The sequence below is a fragment of the Styela clava genome, chromosome 2, assembly GCF_964204865.1.
Source record: "Styela clava chromosome 2, kaStyClav1.hap1.2, whole genome shotgun sequence".
Classification (NCBI taxonomy): Eukaryota; Metazoa; Chordata; class Ascidiacea; order Stolidobranchia; family Styelidae; genus Styela; species Styela clava.
In genome coordinates this window covers 8,854,409-8,874,634 of record NC_135251.1, presented here as the reverse complement: position 1 = coordinate 8,874,634, position 20,226 = coordinate 8,854,409, and the positions used below count along the sequence as shown (strand labels likewise).

Genomic DNA, 20,226 nt, shown 5'->3' with positions numbered 1-20,226 from the left:
TGCTTTTTTATTCACTTTATTAACAATTGTATCATGTATATTTAATAAACCTATCCCAACAATGTTTGCTGATGATGCTTGCCTGCTCTACAGTGCAAAAGATCCGAGTATTCTCCAAGACAAGGTGAACACTGAAATGAATAAAGTATATGATTGGATGACTTCCAATAAACTTACTGTGAATATACAAAAATCCAAAGTCATGTTATTCGGCCACAAATCTCTAGCCAGACATGCGAACATCTCAATCAAAATTACAGGTATCCCTCTTGAAATTGTTCACTCTTATAAATACCTTGGCCTCACTATTGACAATCAATTAAAATGGAACTTTCATACCAATGAATTGCATAAGAAATTGTCAAGATCAGTCGGGATCCTAGGGAAGTTAAGGCATTATGTAAACGACTCGACTCTGCGAACAGTATATTTGGCTCTTTTTCAATGTCATATCCAATATGCCTTAGCTGCATGGGGTTCCGCTACCAAAACAAACTTGAATAAATTAGAGATTTTACAAAATAGGGCTGTTAGAATTCTCTGTAGGGCATCTATTCGTTCTAACCTGAATATCCTATACCACAAGACCAGGGTTCTAAAATTGTCCGACATCTATAAACTAGAGATTTCTAAACTTATGCACCAATTTAACAACAACCAATTGCCCCCAGCTTTTGCTGACTATTTCGTCATGCTTAGTAACGTGCATGAGCATAATACACGCTCATCGACTAAATCCAATTTATTTGTCCCTCGATTTTCATCAAGCAAATGCCAAAACTCCTTGAAATACAGGGGAGTTGTAATTTGGAATAGCATAGGTCAAAGCCTTCGTCATTCATCTTATGACACCTTTAAATTTAAATACAAAAAATTCATGCTTTCCCTTTACCATTCTGCTGCCTTTTCATCCGATTAAAGTGGATCCAGAACTTTCTTCGCCATTGCCAGCTCCACTGTCGACTTGATCCAGTGATCCAGAGTACCTGAAATATATAATTTTGGAATTTATCGTGTAATCAAACAAATATTTTTACCTATGTATGTTACATGGACCCAGCCTTACAAAAAGTATTTACTGTATTTTTAATTTCACCCAATATATCAAAGGGCGAGCTTTTGCTAAAATATTGACCTAAATCAAAAATTTTAGGTATCATTCTCTTATTAAATGACAATTGTCCTGCTATATGCATTTACAATCAGTCATGCTTCCAATGCAAAGCTCATATTGTCTTTTCTGACCATGACCTCTTTATTACCTATTTACTACTATGAATTGTTTCTTTTTACATATTTGATTCATCTCTGATTGACCCACTGTGTGAATGAGAGGATATCATGTAAGAAGAAACCATGCATAGTTCATTCACTGTGATGTCATGTAAAATAGTCAGTTATATATTGGTAATATTTGAGCCTGATCTAAGTTACTAAGATCTTGGTCACTGGCACCCTTAATAACATCATTTTAATGTTAAACCATATTCGATTGTAAATTTTTTTTTTTTTTATCTTTGTACATTTGGCATCGTTATGTCATAAACTGACTGACATTAGATTTTTATCAATCTACCTACCTTTGCTTTTTCCATGTTCTGTATGAAGTGGTTAGTTCCACATGAAATTTTATCCTACCTTGATCTTGTAGAATACCATTTATTCATTGATCATGTGCCTTCCAGTTACACACTGAAGTTCAATTTTCTTACCATAAAAGGTTAAATTATTTATGACTACCGGTACTACAGTTGCATGCATACCATACTACTGGTAGGCTTCCTGTTCGTGAAACTTCATTTTTACCATTGATACCTAAACAACTGTAGCTCTGCATCATACAATGTTCTACATACGACCACAGTCACTTCACAATGGTACCATTGTTACTTTGCAGCTATCGTCATGGCTACTTAGATAATTGGTGCACGGAGTCGTTTCTTGTTTTGTTGTTGTTGAAACGCGAGATTACTGGGCATACCTGGTTGGAATGCCTTGACGTATTTATATTTATTTTCAAATTAACGTATATATTATACTGTATATACACAGTTCGACTTTTTTTTTTGTTATTATTTCCTTGTTAGACTTGCTTATGGGTGCCGCTGCTCGATAACCAAATTTGGTTTCTCGCGGCTCCCCTCACCCTGAAATGCCTTTTTATTTATTTATTGCAATTTGTATATCAAGTGTGCATTTAGTATGGTGAGAAAATAAACTACTGATTACTGATTACTGATTACAATGCGAGGGGCATCTAAAACTATCTGGCGCTCCCGTAGTATGTGCACCAAGATGGCGCACAACCAGATATCCGTAACCTGGTATAAAAATGTTCAGATTGTGCGCCATCTTGGTGCACATACTACGGGAGCACAAACTAAAAATATTATTTTATTATTGACTTATTCTATTGACTTAATAAAAACCAAATTAAAACAATTGTTTCTCATCCTTTTCTGCAAGTCAGAAATATGATTTCAAACAATGTAGGGTTCAATTTACTGTTTAATCTCAAGTTCAAACAAACAATTATTGCTTGGTCATCTTCCCCCATAAATTATATATTATAATATTTTTATCATATTATATTCGTGAACTATATGCGATTGGAACATTTCATTTAAATAAATACAGGAAAAAACGGAACCGCGGGAAGAATAAGAGAAGTTGTTAACAATTTTATTGGGCTCGAGGCAAGCAAAGATGCCATTCAAGATTTTGAACCAGGTATAGAAAAAACGATTTGCATTCATTACCATAAGTGGAAGTAGAGTTAAACCAAAGTACCGATTACAATCTAGCATTTACAAACTATGTGGATATTTGTCTATTATGACAGTAAATGAGGCAGGACAAAATATTCAACACTGAAAAACCTCTAATAGCATACCAGATACCATCACGTTATTGCCAGACGGAAAATCTTTTTAATAATAGATTTATCAACGTTATTGATATCAATAAAACTTTGTGCAAAACCAAGGGTGCCCAAAACAACACATAATGTAACTTTTTAGAAAGTTTTTTTTGTAACAAAATCTATGCCAGAACCAATCATTGCGTCAAAAATTCATTAAAATCAACGAATTAAAGTTATCTTATTGATACATTTCAGGTGCAAGATTTGAAGATGTTTTCCTCGACTTACCAAGAAGGTTCCTGAACATAGCTGATTTCAAACGTTTCGCATTATCGAAAAATGGATTGTGTTTAAGCTTGAACGATGTTACCTCAATTGAAGACGATTTAAAATACTCGCTTGATCAAATGCTTAGCATGCTTTGGTTGTGGAAAGAAAACGCTGGTAAGATTCAGAAAGTAAAGATGCTGGCGTATATTGAAAAAAAACGCAATGCTTTTATATCAGCTGAATGTTGCTCAGTTGCGTTAAAACTCACGCACTCGATTGAGTGTTTAGACAAACGAATGATGTAAATTCGAACTTTTTGTTCATTAGAAAAAGTTCTCTCCAAGGGCTAACCGATTTATCGGGAATGAAGGGTAAAAGCAAATGTCGCAGCATTATATTATTGTTACTTTTATTACAAACAATGTGATGGTGTCACAGAATGTTTATAATGAAGCACTGTGCTTTTAACGTTTTAAAAGAAAAATATTTCATTTTTCGGCTCTACAGTATTTATGTCGACCGATTCAGTTGTTCCTATTTCAACCAGGTTGTTAGATCAGCAACACATTTGGCGAAACTAATGAATGTTTTTACTATATTTAGGTAATTCTGCGTTGACGACGGTTGTCATGGAAATAATTGAAAACTATAAAGTAAATCAACATCGACATTCGGGCGTCAAAGGTGAATATTTATCTAATTCATTTTCTTAAATGAAATTATATCACTGTCTCGGAAAATATGAAATGAGCAAGGTGTAAAACATGCAGTCAAGAAACCTCCAATGCTAGAAATGATACTGACTCTGAAAACATTGCATTTTTAGACGAAAGAATTGAAGACGCTTTTCTCGAAATTATCGAAACGATTCACAACCTATCCGAGTTCAGAGAATTTGCACGATCTAGCAATGGATTATCACTGAATAGCGTCGATGTTACTATGATCGAGCAAGATTCAAAATCTATTTTTGACAAAAAGCTTAGCATGCTTCGACTGTGGAAGCAAAACTCTGGTGGGTGATTGAATACTTTTGTATACGGCGAGTTTTCACGCTCTTCACGCTGATCCACGTTTAATAATGATGTATTATTATTATTTGCGAGAAACCAATGCTTTGGTCGGTTTTGCCTACTCATTTTATTTTATAACTCTTTAAGACGGGGGTGTCAAACTCGCGGCCACACACATAAATGTGAACAACTGTTTTCATTTCTGAAATTAATCGAATACTCTCAACGATCCAAATTAAATGATGATCCTGTGACCTCGTTGCTTAATGTACTGTAAAACCGGTTCAGCCTGATATTAGTAATTTGGTGGCCCAAAAGATAGGCCAAACGTCAGAACAAATGTTCAATTACATCACAATATATATCACGAACTACACCTATCTAAAAATATGCTTGAAGTATAAATTTTCAATTTATGTCAAAAACTGTCTACGGCCCTCGGCACAATTCTCAAAATGCAATGCGGCCCTCGAATACCAACGAGTTTGACATCTCTGCTTTAAGATATAAATTGATTGTAGTTTGCAATTTCTTATTTACCTAATCTTCAGTATTTTTAAATTACCTGCAACACTGTTTATTGTAGTAATATGGTTTATTTTAGATATTCTCGTCACGGCAGCAACAATCAGAGATTTAGTTGAAAAATATGGAAATGTCACGCCTCAGACAACATACCAAGGTATACAGTAGATTTAAATAAAGTGTAATGGTAAAACTAATGATTATATTTAAATACAATTTGTAAGGAAACCTAATCAGCCATTAGGTAAAATGTGGATATTCGCATTTGCACTATTTTATGATAACATTTCCTATATTAAAAATTTAGACTTTTAATAATAAACTGTCCTACGATTGGGATATTTAATGGGATAGACGCTTAAACAAAAAAGCGTTTATTGTTTCATAAGGTCACTATCAATGACTCAATCTCACTTTATTTTAATTACGCATTCTTATACAAAGCAGGTGAACAATCCGTACCGCAGCAATCTTTGCAGACAGAAGAAAAAAGCTCAAATCAAGGACACATGTTTGAGACTTCAGCAGGTAAATTTAATTTTGAAAATGACTGAATTTATCGACATAGTATATATAACTTATTATGACGCAGTGCAGTCTAAGCAACCATTCACATACTTACAGACAGAGTGTCTCAAATATAAGTATACACTTTCAATTATGATTTTCTCTTTAAGTATGGTTTGCGTTTGGGCATCTAACATTGGACATCTAAAGCTATAATAGGAAATGATGAATGTTGCCATATGTGAAATGAATATTGAATTAGAACTAAACAAAAGTCCATAACAAGGAAGCAAATGTGGACAACTTGTAGAAATTGAACTTCGAGCTGAAATCTGAATTAATAAAAATCTTAAATATCTATATAAAATGAACAAACTAGAAAAAAAGACGAAACAAGAAATAAACAAACTAAAAACAAAAATTTATACAAAAATGTATAAATTCACTGGAACTAAATTTGTAGCAATATGAGACCTAGTCTAATATGACACATTTTTGACTGGCTGTTCAATTGTTTACAGAAAAAAAATTTGTCGACAAAGTCAACGATAGCACTCGCAAAATAATCGAGTATGACGTTCGGTCAGTATTCAAAGAATTAAATGAATTAGAAGAGGAAGTTCATCCAAAGCTGGCGGTAGCCAATTTCAAAAATCAAACTAGCAGCAAAGCTCTTGGACAATCTAACGCAATTGGAATTGATAAAATTGGAATAAGTCTTGATCAGTTACACGATGACCTTAAAGGAACCACTTCTAACCATATAATGCTATTGGGCGATGCTGGGTCGGGTAAAACAATTTCCGCCAAAAAATATGCTAAAACGGTTTTGGATAAAGGATCTAACGTTTTGAAAGATATTTTAATGACATTTTATATCTCTGTTTCCGATCTTCAACACGAAACAAAGTCGACCCCATTTGATTTATTATTCACGCAGCAAATACGCTTACCAAATGAACTTAAGAAAGCCGGTGGACAATGGATAGAAAGAAATGCGGACAAAATTCTCTTAGTTATAGACGGACTTGATCGAGCAAGCGAGTTATTTGGAGGACTCTATCCTAAAATCCCTGATTCAAATATAAATTTGAAAACAAATACTATTTTAGCAAACATTTTATCCGGCTCATTGTATCCAGGCATGAAAATCTTATCAACTTCACGTTGGAGCACATTTTGGAAATTGGATCCGAAACAAAAACCTTGGAAAGTCGTAGTTCTTGAAGGTTTCGACGACAATGATATTCCAAAAATATTATCAAATTTAGTTGTATCTAACGCCAAAGAAGAGGCATTGCAAAATGAGATCACGCAAAGCCCAAAAATTATTTCTCTATGCAAGAATCCAATGTTTCTCATCTACATGGCCAAAGTTCTGAAGCAAACTGGGACAAAAATACCTGAAACAGAGTCCGAAACCATTGTTACCGTTCTAAAATTCTTTTCCGGGTCTGATCACTTTAATGCAGATTTGCAAAAACTAATGAAGCTTGCATTTTCTGGCATTAAAGAAAATACCTACTCGTTTTCAGCAAGCCATGCTGAGAATCTTGGATTTGATGTATCGGAACTACGAGGTCTTATAACAATAAAAGCAGAGCCCGAACCATATCAATCGCGCATTGTGAAAACGGATCTAAGTTTTGAGTTTTTACATCAGACAATGCAAGTAGGTACTTATCTTAAACATGCATGATTTACGATTAATCGCCAGTTCGTATTGCATCGAATTCATCCTTCTATTTTTAAGCCGGGTGTTTCGAAAATTAATAGTGGCGGAATGTATAAGCTATACAGACCTTATACCTGAGTTTATACATACAAATTAAATTATTCAAAACTGTGTAGGTTCGCTATAAACTTGGTTGCTACTCGAAAACTAAAGTAAAGTGTTTACGCACATGCATGTACGATGCATTCAAATTTGATAAGAGCGATATAATATCATAACAATATACATGAGCGCTCAGAAGTTTTAATAAACGTATTGAAACTTATAAACGTATTGAAAACGTATACGAGTTCAATTGAAAACTCATAGTTAGACTTTAATGTTAGCTTACACCTAGTTACCGAAATATTGCAAGTAGTGATAAGATATGAGAAATAAATAATAGTTTGGAAGTAATTTGAAACGTTGGCGGATCTTATATTGTTGTTTTTATCAATTTCAAATAATACGGATATCAATCATTTTCTATCCGACAAAGAGTCGGTCATTTTCTACAACAACAAAAAAAATTACATTGGAAAACGAAACTTGCTATGTGCAAACCGTATCAATATTGTGTTAAATACTGGCTTAAAAGTGCTGGATTCATTTAAAATTATTTAGTGTAAAGGATTGTCATTAACAATAATTCATATTCAATTCGTTCGACTTCATGCTTTTGAACATTTACCTTTTCTTCGTGTTGTGTTTCCGCTGAAAAAATAACGTCAAATCATGTGCCCTGATGACGAAAATAGTTAAATGTTATTGAAATGTTGATTGTGAGCACATATTCCTAAACAATCAATTTAATCCGATTAAAAAAAAAATTTGAAACGTTAGTATATAATTGAAAGCAACATTACAATTAATTGATCACTTTTTTATGATTAATCAATATTAATAGACTTTCATTTTACTTGCAGGAATTATTAGCCGCTTTTGAACTGTTCAATTTTAAAAAAGAGCATTTTATTGAATTTATCTCGGTCGAACTTAACAAACCTCATTGGCAAGCGACGCGTAAATACTTATATGGAATCGTGTTGAACCCAATAACACGCAAACTTGCGGGAAAATTCGTGAAAGGTGGGTTAATTTACTTTTCGATTTACTTAGATATAAACAGTTTTATTCATTGATTGTTTATCAAGTGCTCTATATGACATAGTTATGATTAATTTTTAAGTTTTATCAAAAGTTCTTTTCAAATATAAAACTCTAGTTTAATATAACTGCAAATGTGTTAACTTTGGTTAAAAAAAAGAGTTTTATTAGGCGACACGACACGATTAGCTTAAGGTGCAAATACTTTACGTATTTTCATTTATTTCGTCTATGAAACATACAAAAATGTTATTAAAGGAAATGAAACTATTATTTTTAGGAAAAAACATGGGTTTACTTCAGTGTATACAATCTCTTGAGTCTCAACTCGAGTCGTTTCACAGCAGTGGAACAATCTCAAACATGGAACATGTGTCTCTTTTGCATGAATGTGGGCCTGGTGTCATCTCTAAATTCAAATATTTCATCAAACAATTTGAGATTTCACGTGATACTGCCTTCGTCAAGCCTTTAAGACCGGGAGAAGATTACGTCCTGGCATACGTTTCCAATATGTGTCTTCCATTAGAATTCATTAGTCTTAACACGATCGAGCTTAATTCAAATATATTGCAACTTATGTACGAATCCTCTAAGTCGGTTAATGTTATTAAGGTAAGCATATCTTTTGTATACAATTATTTGCAATAGAAAAAAAGTGTAACCTAACTGAGTATCTCTAAAAAGAATTTGGTTTCTGCTCACAATGCCTGGCAGGTGGTATATTATTTCAGTCCTAAAGTACTTAATATTCAAAGTAAATATGCTGAAATGTTAAAATGTTGCTCACCATGATAAAACATTTTGTTTGGGTAAATAAAAACGCAATATTGTTCTCCATAACTACAGATTTTTTACTATAACCATATAATATGTTAGCACATATAGCATATATATATATATAACAAATTATAAAAAAAAAAAGATAATATCTATTATGCAAACAAGCATTTGTGACATACCTAGTATTAAGAATTCTTACTTTAGGTAAAACAGTTCATTGTTGGAAAAAGTGTTGACTTGGATGATTACAATAAAATTGAGCATTTATTCCAAGTCCTTGACATAGAATTCGCCGTACACCTAAAATGTGATGAAATACTAGTCCTCAAGCTCTTAAATTCGTCAGACCCAAAAATGAAGGTAAATATTTGCACCATCAACATTTATCAATATTAATTTGTAATAAACCAACGTTAATTCCTTGTTAAAAATATTGGAAATTTGAAAAAAAATAATGAAAACGTGTTTTTGCTTGACCAATGGGGACATGAATATTGTCACGTAAATTAAAGACAACAGGAAAATAACTTTTGCAAATTGAAAATGGTTGGTATTTGATAAATTTAATAAATATCGTCTTGTTACTTCTAGTGCCCGTGTTAAAAATGTTATTTTTTGTTTTTTCTATAAATATCAGGAAGCGTTAAACAAACTTGTAATAGGACGAGAATATTCAGAAGATGTTTTCCGTAACCTCGCTGAGCAGCCAAAATATGAACTTCTTAAATTTCATTCATCAAACCTTACAAAACAAAAGTTGAGAAAACTAAAAGAATCATTTATCGGACGAGTTGAGGTTTATTATAATTTCAATTAAACGTTATTGATCCTCTGTTACTTCACAAATAATGGACAAAAGTTGAATATAGTCTTTAAATGACTTTTTTGTTAATATTTTTAAGACGACAAACACCAACAAACCGCACTGTAGATAAATATGATATATCAACGAATATTTAGCTAAATTTCCAAGCGACATCTGTGTGAAATAACAACCCTAATTACAAGGTTAACTTAGTATATTGTAAAGTTTATTGTAAAGTACAATGAAAACAAACGTTTTTGGGCAAAACCGAATAAAACAATATTTTACTATTCAACTTATCTTGATAAAGGACGCACTATTTTACCCAGAAGGTTCGAGATTTATGGTTTGAGAAAGAAGAAATGTTGGAGACGGAAGGATATCGTGACGTTGCTCAACTAATATCAAATGCAAAAACTGTGAACTTATTTTTCGAACATTGTAACTTAACAGATAAAAAGATTGATTTGTTCGCACAGGGTGCAGCAGACTATGGAGTAAAGGTGAAACATAATATAGGTTTATGCGTTTATCATAATTTCACTGTTTATTTTGAATCACTGTCTTACACTAACAAGAAATTTTACTGATTTGATAAAAAAAATTCACAGCTTGACCAACTGGTTATTAAAGATGAAATAAACATAAATTCGGAGGCGTATCATACACTGGGAATAGCTCTCGTGAATTCAAAAACAAAATTCTTTCAAATACTTGATTGTTATTTGACGAAAAAAAAAATTTATTTCCTCAATAATTCGTTGGAATCCTGTAAGTACAAGGTAAGTCTATTAATTTCTTGAAACTGAATATTAGATAAATATCATAGTTTTAGTTAATTATCATCAAAAGATTCATAACAACCAAATCCATACAAATCAGTTAATCACCAAGTGTGTTTTGATTATTGAACATTATCACACTACACCATTTTACACAGCTTGCACAACTTTATGTTAAAGACAAGACACTTGAATCCAAAGAATATTTCAAAGTGGCTGAACTGGCATCAACTACAAAACTTGAATTATTCAATTTCGTGGATTCCAATCTTAACTTTGATAAATTAGATTCTTTTGCCAAAGGAGCTTTAGAAAACCAATTGCAGGTACGTGTATCATTATGCACATAAAATTAGCTTGTAGTATAAAAGTCGTGCCTTGTAAAAAAGTGAGAAATATGCCGAAATTTCTATTTTTGGAACAAGAATTGGAACATGATTGTTTTGTTAAAAAAACTACTTAGCGTGAATTTTGTTTCAAAATTATACAAACTAATCATTAAATTAAATATACTTTATAAATGTTCTCATTGAGTTTAAACTTGCACTTCATATTTGACGTGGTTGGGCGTTAATGAGGGAGTGACTGAAGAAGCAAATTATCCCATCGCTGTGTTCAAATGACTTTCTCGAGAAATTTTGCATAATTAAGGTTATCAACTCATTTCAATATTGATTGTTTCATCGATAATATATTTGCGTCGTCAAAAAATGAATAAAGCTCTCATATTATCCGAATAAACCATATTTGATATACTTCTGATAAAATTCAAGTTTTGTTTATATTTAACTTATCAACTTTCTCATGCCTTTAATGTACAATTGCTCAATACATAAGGTTTGTTGTAAATATAAAACATTTTCACAAATTAGTTGCAACGCACTGCTGCAAGTTTTCTTGAAGCTTGTGTAGTAATTTGAATAATAGTTCATTTATGACTCAAGTTCGTTTGCTCGTTTCGAACATTTTATTTAAATATATTTATTTTAATTTATTTAGTCACATTGTAACTGAATCGCCTCGAAATTTATCCCGATAAACAGGAATATGCGGTAAAAAATATTACGTGTTAAATATACATTTATCAGATTAATTAAAACCGTGATACCACCAGAAATAGCGTCATAAAGTGACTCAACAGACCCTGCTGAAACTCTTTATTGCAGAAAATTTATAAGTTCTGTAGTGATTTCAATATTAACTTCGCTTATCCAATACATATTATTTGATATATGCATTTCAGTTAGGTGCTCAACTAAACTAATATTTGAGGTTATTTAAATATTGAAAAATATTATAAAATAATAATTGAATACCCGATTGTATTACAGCTTGGTGCTTTTGGGATTGTCGAAGAAAAATCTATGGAACCCGAATTATTCATCAAATTTGCCCAGGTTGCGTCAATCACCTACTCTGAAAGTTTACATATACGCCACTGCAATCTAACAAATGGAAAACTTGATTTGTTTTTGGAAGGAGCATCAGAATACGAATTGAAGGTATGAGTCATGAGAATACAAAGGAGAATATTGTGTGGCGTGTGCTCTAATGTTTAATATATTTCTCAAAGTTTCCACAGATATCTAGATTTTAAAAAGTTTTTTAATATAACTCCTATAAACTTCTGGAACTTTGAAAGAAAAAATAGGAATTAAAACAAAAACAATTTTCATAAAACACTTGATTCAAACAACAGCAATTAATTCATTTACTGTACATAATAAATTGCGAATTCCTGCCTTATTGAAAATCGACTGACTATATTTGTTGTGAGAAATTATGTTATAAAATGTTTAATGATTTTGTAATTTATGATTTATATTTCGAAACTCAGGTCGGGATGCAAATACTCACACGCAATTACCGTAACTAACAAGTTTTGCATATAAATCAATTGCATATAATAAATTCGCTTGAAACTTGCCTCGAATAGAAAATTATTAATGATGTTGAACGTAGTATAATGTAAGTTTGTCATTAGAATAATTTTCATTTGTTTATTGTAGTCAGGTATTTTTAAAAATGAAACACACTCCATTCGTGTTTAAATTGCATTTTTTCTAGCGCTCTTCACGCAGATATTTATCATAGCGCCACCGCCACGTTTAAATTATAGAATCAAAATATTATGCACGACAAAAAAAAACTATTCATGGTGATGAGTATGCAATACTCTATTTGATATAATTCTCCACTATAGGTCATTATAGTTTTCTGCCTGCGCGGCAGGAAATTTTTTATTTTATTTCTTCCAGCTTAATTAACCGATTCGCCTGTATTTGGTTGTGGAGAGTCCTATATCAGCGTGTAAAATGTTAAATTTTTACCCAGGCGCATCGTAATGTTGTAACCACTATTTGTAAGGAAATATTGGCTGTAGTATAAAAGTAATTATAAGTAGTATAAAATCATTTGTAGTACACAGTTACACCAATCCGACTTGTCAGGGGCCACGTCGTCCTATTGATATTGTCAACAACCGACTGCTGAAAACAATATTACAACTAATACGTTGAATGAATTTTAATTCCTATTGATATTAAAACTGGTTGAGCACAATCAGTGTTCCCTCTAGGAAAATTTCACACTGCACAAATGCTGTTTTTACTGAGCAAGAGTATTTTAAGGCTGAGCAGAATCCTAAATTATTTGCAAACTTAGTGAAATGTTACAATAGTAGCCTATCATATATTATCGGAATGCAAACAAGGCACGCATTTAACTCAAATAGCTTCTCCTTGTTTCCGTGCTTTCCAGCTATTATACACTTTGTCAATGTTTGTTGTGTTTATTGCGGAATCAAGCGACAAGCATCCAGAGTACAATACTCTACGTACAATCTCAACATTTTTGTGGTTGAAATATCATTGCTTTCATCAAAATCAGGGTATGAAATTTTGCTTGTCTTATGCTATGCATGATTTCTTCTTTGGCGACAAAGTCTATGTTCTTCAAAAATTCAAAGCCGTAATTTTTGCTTCATCGTGAATGTGGAAATTTGATGTATTTTTACATACGACCAAATACTTTGCGGGACAATATTGATGAATTCAGCATTATCTATTTGGGGCTTTATTTCACTTGCCGAGGTTTTTAAAACTTCACTCTCTTCAGCGGTTGGTGTAGTGAAAAAGTTCGAACAACCTCCTCTTGCTTCCACGTTTCAATTCTGAATTAATGCATCTAGTGCGTCAATGAGCTTTTATGATTTAAATGTCGTTTTAGATAGTCAACTTCCCATTCCCAACAACGATTTGCCTTTTCTAAATCACTATCAGGTGCCACTTCCCGACAAACTTTGCAGAATATCACATTCCTTGACGCGGAATAGCAATAAATTTTGCAAAGTTTAGCAGTTTTTTTTAGCTTAAACCGGTATCACGATTGCAAATTAAGTGTTAAAACACTCCACTGTTGTATCCAGCATTCCACTTTAAGAGCAATTTTGTTATTTTTAAACCTTGCTACATTGGATAGACATTTTACTCACATTTCAGATAAAAAAGAAATCATTTTTCTGACCTTGAACACAATATTCTTCTACGTACGTTAAGTGCAATATTCCCATTTGAAAGTATTAATAGGCGCGATTATTAATCCGCTTACTTCGATGGACGCCAAATGTCAGAGTATTTCAAAGGTATTCCGACATCCAGCATGAGTTCTTTATAGGATTAAAAACTTAGAATTTTTGTGGGTTTGTTAAGGTCAATGTTTGTGAATATTCAAGAATGTATTTTTTCTCAGCGCATTTATACTTAGATTAAATTGTCCATAGATTCAAATGTGTAAAAATAACAGACGCTTTTTACATAATTTTACTTGAATATCGTGCACTTCGGAATTGATTTTTACAAGCGTGTTTTGATTTGATGATTACATCCCTTAACTCATAACTTTATAACTGTTTTGTCTCAATCTGATATCGTACAAATATGAACTTAATAAGCAAACATTTAGTGGTGGTCACGCTGTGCCAACTCTAAATCAGTGTCCACTTGGATCATAGTGTGCCACAGATGTTGATACTAAAAGTTAACTCGTGGACGCCGTCTTTTCCTTATTATGCCCTGACGGGACGAAACCTTCAGGAACGAATATTACAGCCTGTGTTCTTCAAATCCCCATAAACAACAGTCTACTTGACGGGGTATAATAAAATGTATTATAACTCTAGTTCAGTGGTTCCCAAACTTTTTAGAGTTGCGACCCACTATTTATTACCACGACTTATGGCGACCCACAACCATATATCTTTGTTCATTCTATTTTTTTTTACGACATAACACAGAACACAGCAATGAATAATCATCGCAAAACTAGCGTGTTTCCTCGAAAATAAAACCTGGCCTAAAAATAAGACCAAATTTGAATTTACCCTTACCTACCCTTAAAATAAATTTAAAATGTGTGTGAGTTGAAAGGTTCAATGACCTGAGGTAAGGTGAAGATCACGCCACTATTCAAGATTGTGTGCTCAATTATGATATTTGTCACTTGATTTTGTATAGGAAATACAAATATAAACAATGGATGTCGGTTTTTATATAATGTTTATTAATTAAAAAATCTCGTGATTTTCTACAATGTAATTTTATTTTTGATAAATGAACACAAAAGACCTCTTCCAAAAAAAACATAGTGTTATTCTTCAAACAAAACTAATTCTAAATCCTGTCCAAATTTCGGGGAAACACGGTAAGAGGTGCTGTGCAGTGTACAAAACTGCTTTGCGTAATAAAAAGCTACATGGTCATTCTTTGTGTAGCAAATTTTTGGTCCTTTGAGAAGATCGTAGAAAAAGAAAACTTTCACAGATTAGAATTTAAATTAAATTTGAATTTTTTTTTTAGGATTTACGTATTCGAGTCGCCACCGATCCCAATACCTAGAACAATTAATCAAAGCTTTCTACATCTTTTCACGACCCACTAAGATTTCTTCTGCGAACCACCAGTGGATCGCGACTCATAGTTTGGGAACCGCTGCTCTAGATACGTGTAACAGTCGCTCAAGAATTGCAAAATCAGGTCGAACACAGTAACACTCGCCAAACAGTTGGTGAGGTACGAAAAAGCCGGTAATTGATTTTAATGTCACTTGGGTATAAACAAATGCCAATAGATTTCTAAACAGTAAGAAAACATGAAAACATAATTATTACATCTAAAGGAACACGAATAAAAAAAAATAAAGGTTTTGGAAAAGTCATGAGTAACTAAGAACTACGGACAGGGCTATTAGCCTAACGCGACAGTACACGAAAAACGCAAGTGAGAGCACGTGATTGTAACCCAAAGTCAGAAGGTGTCTAATCTCTTGCAATACCTAGTGGACCCACGGGTACGTGTGTCAATAATTCGCTTTGTAAATCAATGATCATTACATGGATCCCCTAAAACTACCTCTGTTCCTAACAAAGGAGTTTCACACAATTCCTAAAATGCCAAATTATGACGAAACGCATAACTTCATAATGAAATTGAAGTTAAATATCACAATATACATTGCACAAAATATTTGAAATCACTATAGGGAGAAACTGAGTGATCAAGGCTCCTTGTCGGAGAATATTTATATTCCAAACACAATTTTGACAAATCTCAAAAGATACAATCTGCAACCCTATCTTGTATTTCAGAATAGTGATGTTAAATTAGCTCATGATATAACCAAAACACACTGAAAGATACACCAAAAACTTCACAAAGATCATACTTTCACTGTCAGAAAGTGGGAAAGTTATAAAGGGCCATTCAATCTCTATTACGCAGTAAAAGTACAAGCTTCATAGGGATGCAACGAGTCCGGCATTACAGAGATTCGACGACTCCGAGTAATAGGTCAAAGACTCGAATCGAATCCTCCGAGTCCGTGACGTCACAATGTAAAAGCAGAAAAACACGTTTTTGACCATGTTACAGCATCGTGCGCTCACAAACATACGTCGTAGCTCATACTTTTTTTGCCTAATGGCACCGCAAACAGCTGTTGAATCATTTTAAAAACATATTTTCCCTCTTTTTGGCGGCCATAATACAAATGAAAACGTGTGTCAATGTGCCTTGGCTGTGAACTGCATTTCCAGCCCACCACCTTGCGTCAATTCTGGGCGACCATTCAGAAATTCTTATATGTCAATATGAAGAATAAAAAGTTTTTGACTACAATGCTTTCCTGTAATTCCAGTAATTTCTTTCCGTAAATTTACTATGTCACGTGCGCAAATGGTAGAGAAATGCCACTCGTGGTCATTACCAGGGCTGGGGAGCTGGTTCAAAATCATGATGTCTCCGGCTCCAGCTCCGGAGTCGCAGTCTATTCAAACTTTGGCTCCAAATCCGGAGCTTCATTTTTTTTTATGCCGCAGATGGCTCCAGCTCCGGCTCCATTTCCATCATCAGTGGGGCACCCCAATAACGCATTTTGCTAATTGTTTTCTGAGTGTGGCATGTTATTTATGCTGTAAACACCCTTTATGTCAGTGTCATGATAATTCCTTTTTGTTCCTGCATGTAACTTGTGAATCCACTAAGAGGTAATATATGTTGTATTTCTGGGCAAATCGATCTACCCAGCATATAAGGATTTTACATACACCCCACAATAAGACGGGAAGGAAAATCGTCTTCTGGAATGGTCGCAGCGTTTGCGCATTGGTTAACATAGCTCATAATGATCTTTTTTACCACATAATATTTAACTCATATTACCTGTCTTTCTATTTTAATTTAATTGTGTTCAACATAACTGGCAATCATGCCGGCCAAATAAAATCTATCGTGGGTCATTCTAAAGCAAAACTTATGGTGTTTTCTGTCTTGTTTTTAGTATTTTATAATTTCGCTTTTTTATCATGAAAATTTGGTTCGCGTTTTACTTCTTTATTTATCTTAGAATTTCATCACCGATGATTATGTAATAACTCTTTTCCTCACAAATATGGAGAGCGACACAAAACATATGTCTTGAGAAATTGTGATTAAGGGAAAAATAAACACTGAAATAAAAGATGTTATGGCCTAATGTTTATGGCGACGAAAACAATTGACGATTTTCACAAAATGCAACGCACATGTGATAGTAACGGCAATAGCCCTTCAACTCATGATACATACACATATTCGGGCAACTTAAAATATGATAATAAAACCGTTGATATTCCAGATACATAGAGCGAGAAAGCCAACTAATTTAAACTGGCCTGACGGGGAGGCAGTATTTTATGGTCCGAATTGAATAAGCAGACCCGAAATAATAAAAATTACCATTGTCATCCAATTAGACGCCGTCCCCCATACCCCCCCCCCCCAAATCAGGCCAAAGGTTGGTTCTAGAATCGAGGCGTATTCATAATTATCAGCGATGAGATGTTAAAGATAAATAGAGGAGTCAATTCGCAAGCCGAATTTCCAAATTGGAGAGTTATTATAAGATACTGAAATAAAACGATAAATACCATAAACTTTGATCTAGGAGACTCCCAACAGTTAAAAAAATGCCTTGTTAATCTCATTACTTTTTTGCCTACGACATATTATTTACCGCTTGACTTTGAAAATTATACAGTCACTAAAATAAATCTATTAAATAACTAATAAAAATCTAAATTCAAAAAATAACAACGGAAATTGATGAGACTTTTCCCCAGAACATGCTATGATATGGATCAACACAAAATATATATAATGGGGCACTTTGCAGTAAATTTTTATGCCAGATGAATGCCGCGGTGCATTTTGGAGTAGTTAAACCTTTCTTTTGTCGTAAAACGACTCAATCTCAAAATACGTTGTACAGAATTAAAAACATTTGAAATGGATTGGATATTCAACGCCACGAAAAAATCATAATATGTTACATGGAAATCCAAAATCACTTCTTTGAAAATCCCTGGCCATTAGGGTTTTTGAGCTTGCCCGCAATCATGAAAAATTGCAGCTTAGTGGAAATAAGAATCAAAATTTTGATATGAGCAAGTAAAAAGCGACCGCTTCAAATTTTGATACTGAACTTTCAAACATACAGAATAACTGGAAACTTTTTAAATAATATTAAAAACTAAAATTTTTAAAATGAATTATAAGCTGAAAAGGAAAGATTTTATCCTTTGTAACGCTATCAGAAAAAAATTATAAATTTGGAAAACAAAAAATGAGATATTTAGGAGTTGGAGCCACTAAGTTTTTGGTAGCTCCAGCTCCACCTGTTATGAAAAGCTTGGCTCCAACTTCGACTCCATCAAAATGTAACAGCTCCATGGCTCCATGCTTCGACTCCAGCTCCCCAGCCCTCTGGTTGCAGTTTAGTAGTTCATGTAAACGTTTTAAAACTCTCCATGCTTTCCATTGCTCCCTATTTGGAGAAAGGATTGAACGTAATAAACTCGATTTGAAAGGGTATTGATGAGATTCCCCATTGGGCTGATCCAGAGCAAGTTTTTTTTTTACGCAAATCGAAAACTAAAAAATATTGCGCATATTTTATTGTGCATCACATACCAAAAAGGATAGATAGTTTGAGGAAGACTGGCGCCACATCATTGTTGTGAGCGATCAATAGTTTTTAACTTGCGTTATATTATCTGAATATCTGTCGTCGTTTTATTAGGAGGGTTTAAATTATACACGTGGAATATTGTTACAGATCTAACATTGAATTTTAACTAGATAGGGTATGTAGTGAGATTTATAGAGGCTAAAGTACAAATATAGACGTAAATTAGTAAAAACAGAATAGATTATAGACTAGGTAAAAATGAGTCCAAAAAATGCCTGGATCCAATCCAAAAAAATGCATCCAAGTTCGGATCCGAATTACGGCCTATCAATAAGTAGTAGCTTATGAATGGGCCTCTTCAAATAAGAGATTTTACGCAAACGTTTTCCAGCTTTGTCCAAATCTCTGCGAGGCTCTGGTGCAGTAGTATCATTAATCAGAAAGTGGCCCTGCAATATCAACGCATTCCACTTCAGTCAAAAGAGTCCTAAAGGACTCATCAGATAAGATATGTCCAAACTGTATCAACAAAGGCTCAAAAGCAGATTTTACTGTTCTTATTTGCCTTTCTATAGCACCAGACATGTGACTTGACGAGGATACTGTTAATTTAAATTCAAAAGAGTCACATTTTTCCTGTAGAAGGACATTCCTATTTTTATCATGATTCTTTAACAACAATGCCTTTTTCAACTCATTAGTGGCACCAACAAAGTTGGTTCCACAGTCACACCTCAAATGTGAAACGAACCCCTGCGAGCCAAAAACCTTCTTCAAGTATTAATAAAAGAATCAGTACTTTCAATTCAAGTGAATTCAGCGATTCAAGGAGCGATTCTCAAGGACATGCAGGTGAACAGAACACAACAACGTTTCAAAATGGAACGTCTATCTTTTATCTCATAAACACTAAAAACATCACAACCTGAAAAGGTAAAGAGGACATGGGCATCCAACCTATCATCAGGCAAATCAGCCATTTTTTGAATCTGCAAAAATCTCATAATTTCATGCAAAAAGCACAATTAATAATTGCCTGTGAAACAACAGCATGCCCATTCTGACGAATATAATTCAAAGTGTCTAATATGATTAACATGATTGTGAAAATGCCTTACTATCAAATCGGTAACATGAGACATTTTGGGAAGAATGATCGGATGTTGAACTTCTAATCTCTCATCTATTTCACAAACCGACCACCAACTCTTAATAGACCCTGATGATCTAGCATAGGATTCAGTTTGTACAACTGACTGTTTCTTCTAATTGTTCTCTTCTCTTGATCAGATGAAAATTGGGCAGAAAGGGTTCCGGAGTGTGAGTTGTGTGTCGATGATGGTAGGATAAATAAG

The 20,226-nt window shown here is 33.5% G+C and overlaps 1 protein-coding gene and 1 long non-coding RNA gene across 8 annotated transcripts in view; one reads left to right on the top strand and one right to left on the bottom strand.

Moving 5' to 3' along the window:
* The window catches only part of LOC144431963 (uncharacterized), an 84,264-nt gene that overhangs the window by 2,234 nt on the left and 61,804 nt on the right, over positions 1 to 20,226 (top strand). For 3 of the 6 annotated variants that reach the window (XR_013480312.1, XM_078119867.1, XM_078119849.1), the window contains exons 3-17: positions 2,638 to 2,730; positions 3,119 to 3,307; positions 3,737 to 3,817; positions 3,960 to 4,148; positions 4,751 to 4,828; positions 5,116 to 5,199; positions 5,700 to 6,850; positions 7,819 to 7,981; positions 8,280 to 8,614; positions 8,987 to 9,142; positions 9,420 to 9,578; positions 9,917 to 10,090; positions 10,199 to 10,369; positions 10,528 to 10,695; positions 11,701 to 11,871. Coding sequence is in view for 5 of the 6 variants with exons in the window: in XM_078119867.1 (XP_077975993.1) it covers positions 2,638 to 2,730; positions 3,119 to 3,307; positions 3,737 to 3,817; positions 3,960 to 4,148; positions 4,751 to 4,828; positions 5,116 to 5,199; positions 5,700 to 6,850; positions 7,819 to 7,981; positions 8,280 to 8,614; positions 8,987 to 9,142; positions 9,420 to 9,578; positions 9,917 to 10,090; positions 10,199 to 10,369; positions 10,528 to 10,695; positions 11,701 to 11,871 (3,362 nt within the window). In the remaining variant the exon portion in view is untranslated. The remainder of the gene's footprint in view (positions 1 to 2,637; positions 2,731 to 3,118; positions 3,308 to 3,736; positions 3,818 to 3,959; positions 4,149 to 4,750; positions 4,829 to 5,115; positions 5,200 to 5,699; positions 6,851 to 7,818; positions 7,982 to 8,279; positions 8,615 to 8,986; positions 9,143 to 9,419; positions 9,579 to 9,916; positions 10,091 to 10,198; positions 10,370 to 10,527; positions 10,696 to 11,700; positions 11,872 to 20,226) is intronic. The other 3 variants (XM_078119857.1, XM_078119863.1, XM_078119861.1) reach the window with 3 other exon arrangements.
* Positions 5 to 1,773, bottom strand: LOC120337551 (uncharacterized). Of its 2 annotated transcripts, none has more exons than XR_013480321.1 (3): positions 1,639 to 1,773; positions 893 to 986; positions 5 to 131 (listed from the first exon to the last, which is right to left on the bottom strand). It is a non-coding gene; the product is annotated as an uncharacterized LOC120337551 (long non-coding RNA). The 2 variants fall into 2 exon arrangements; XR_013480318.1 differs by having other exon boundaries at positions 1,581 to 1,688.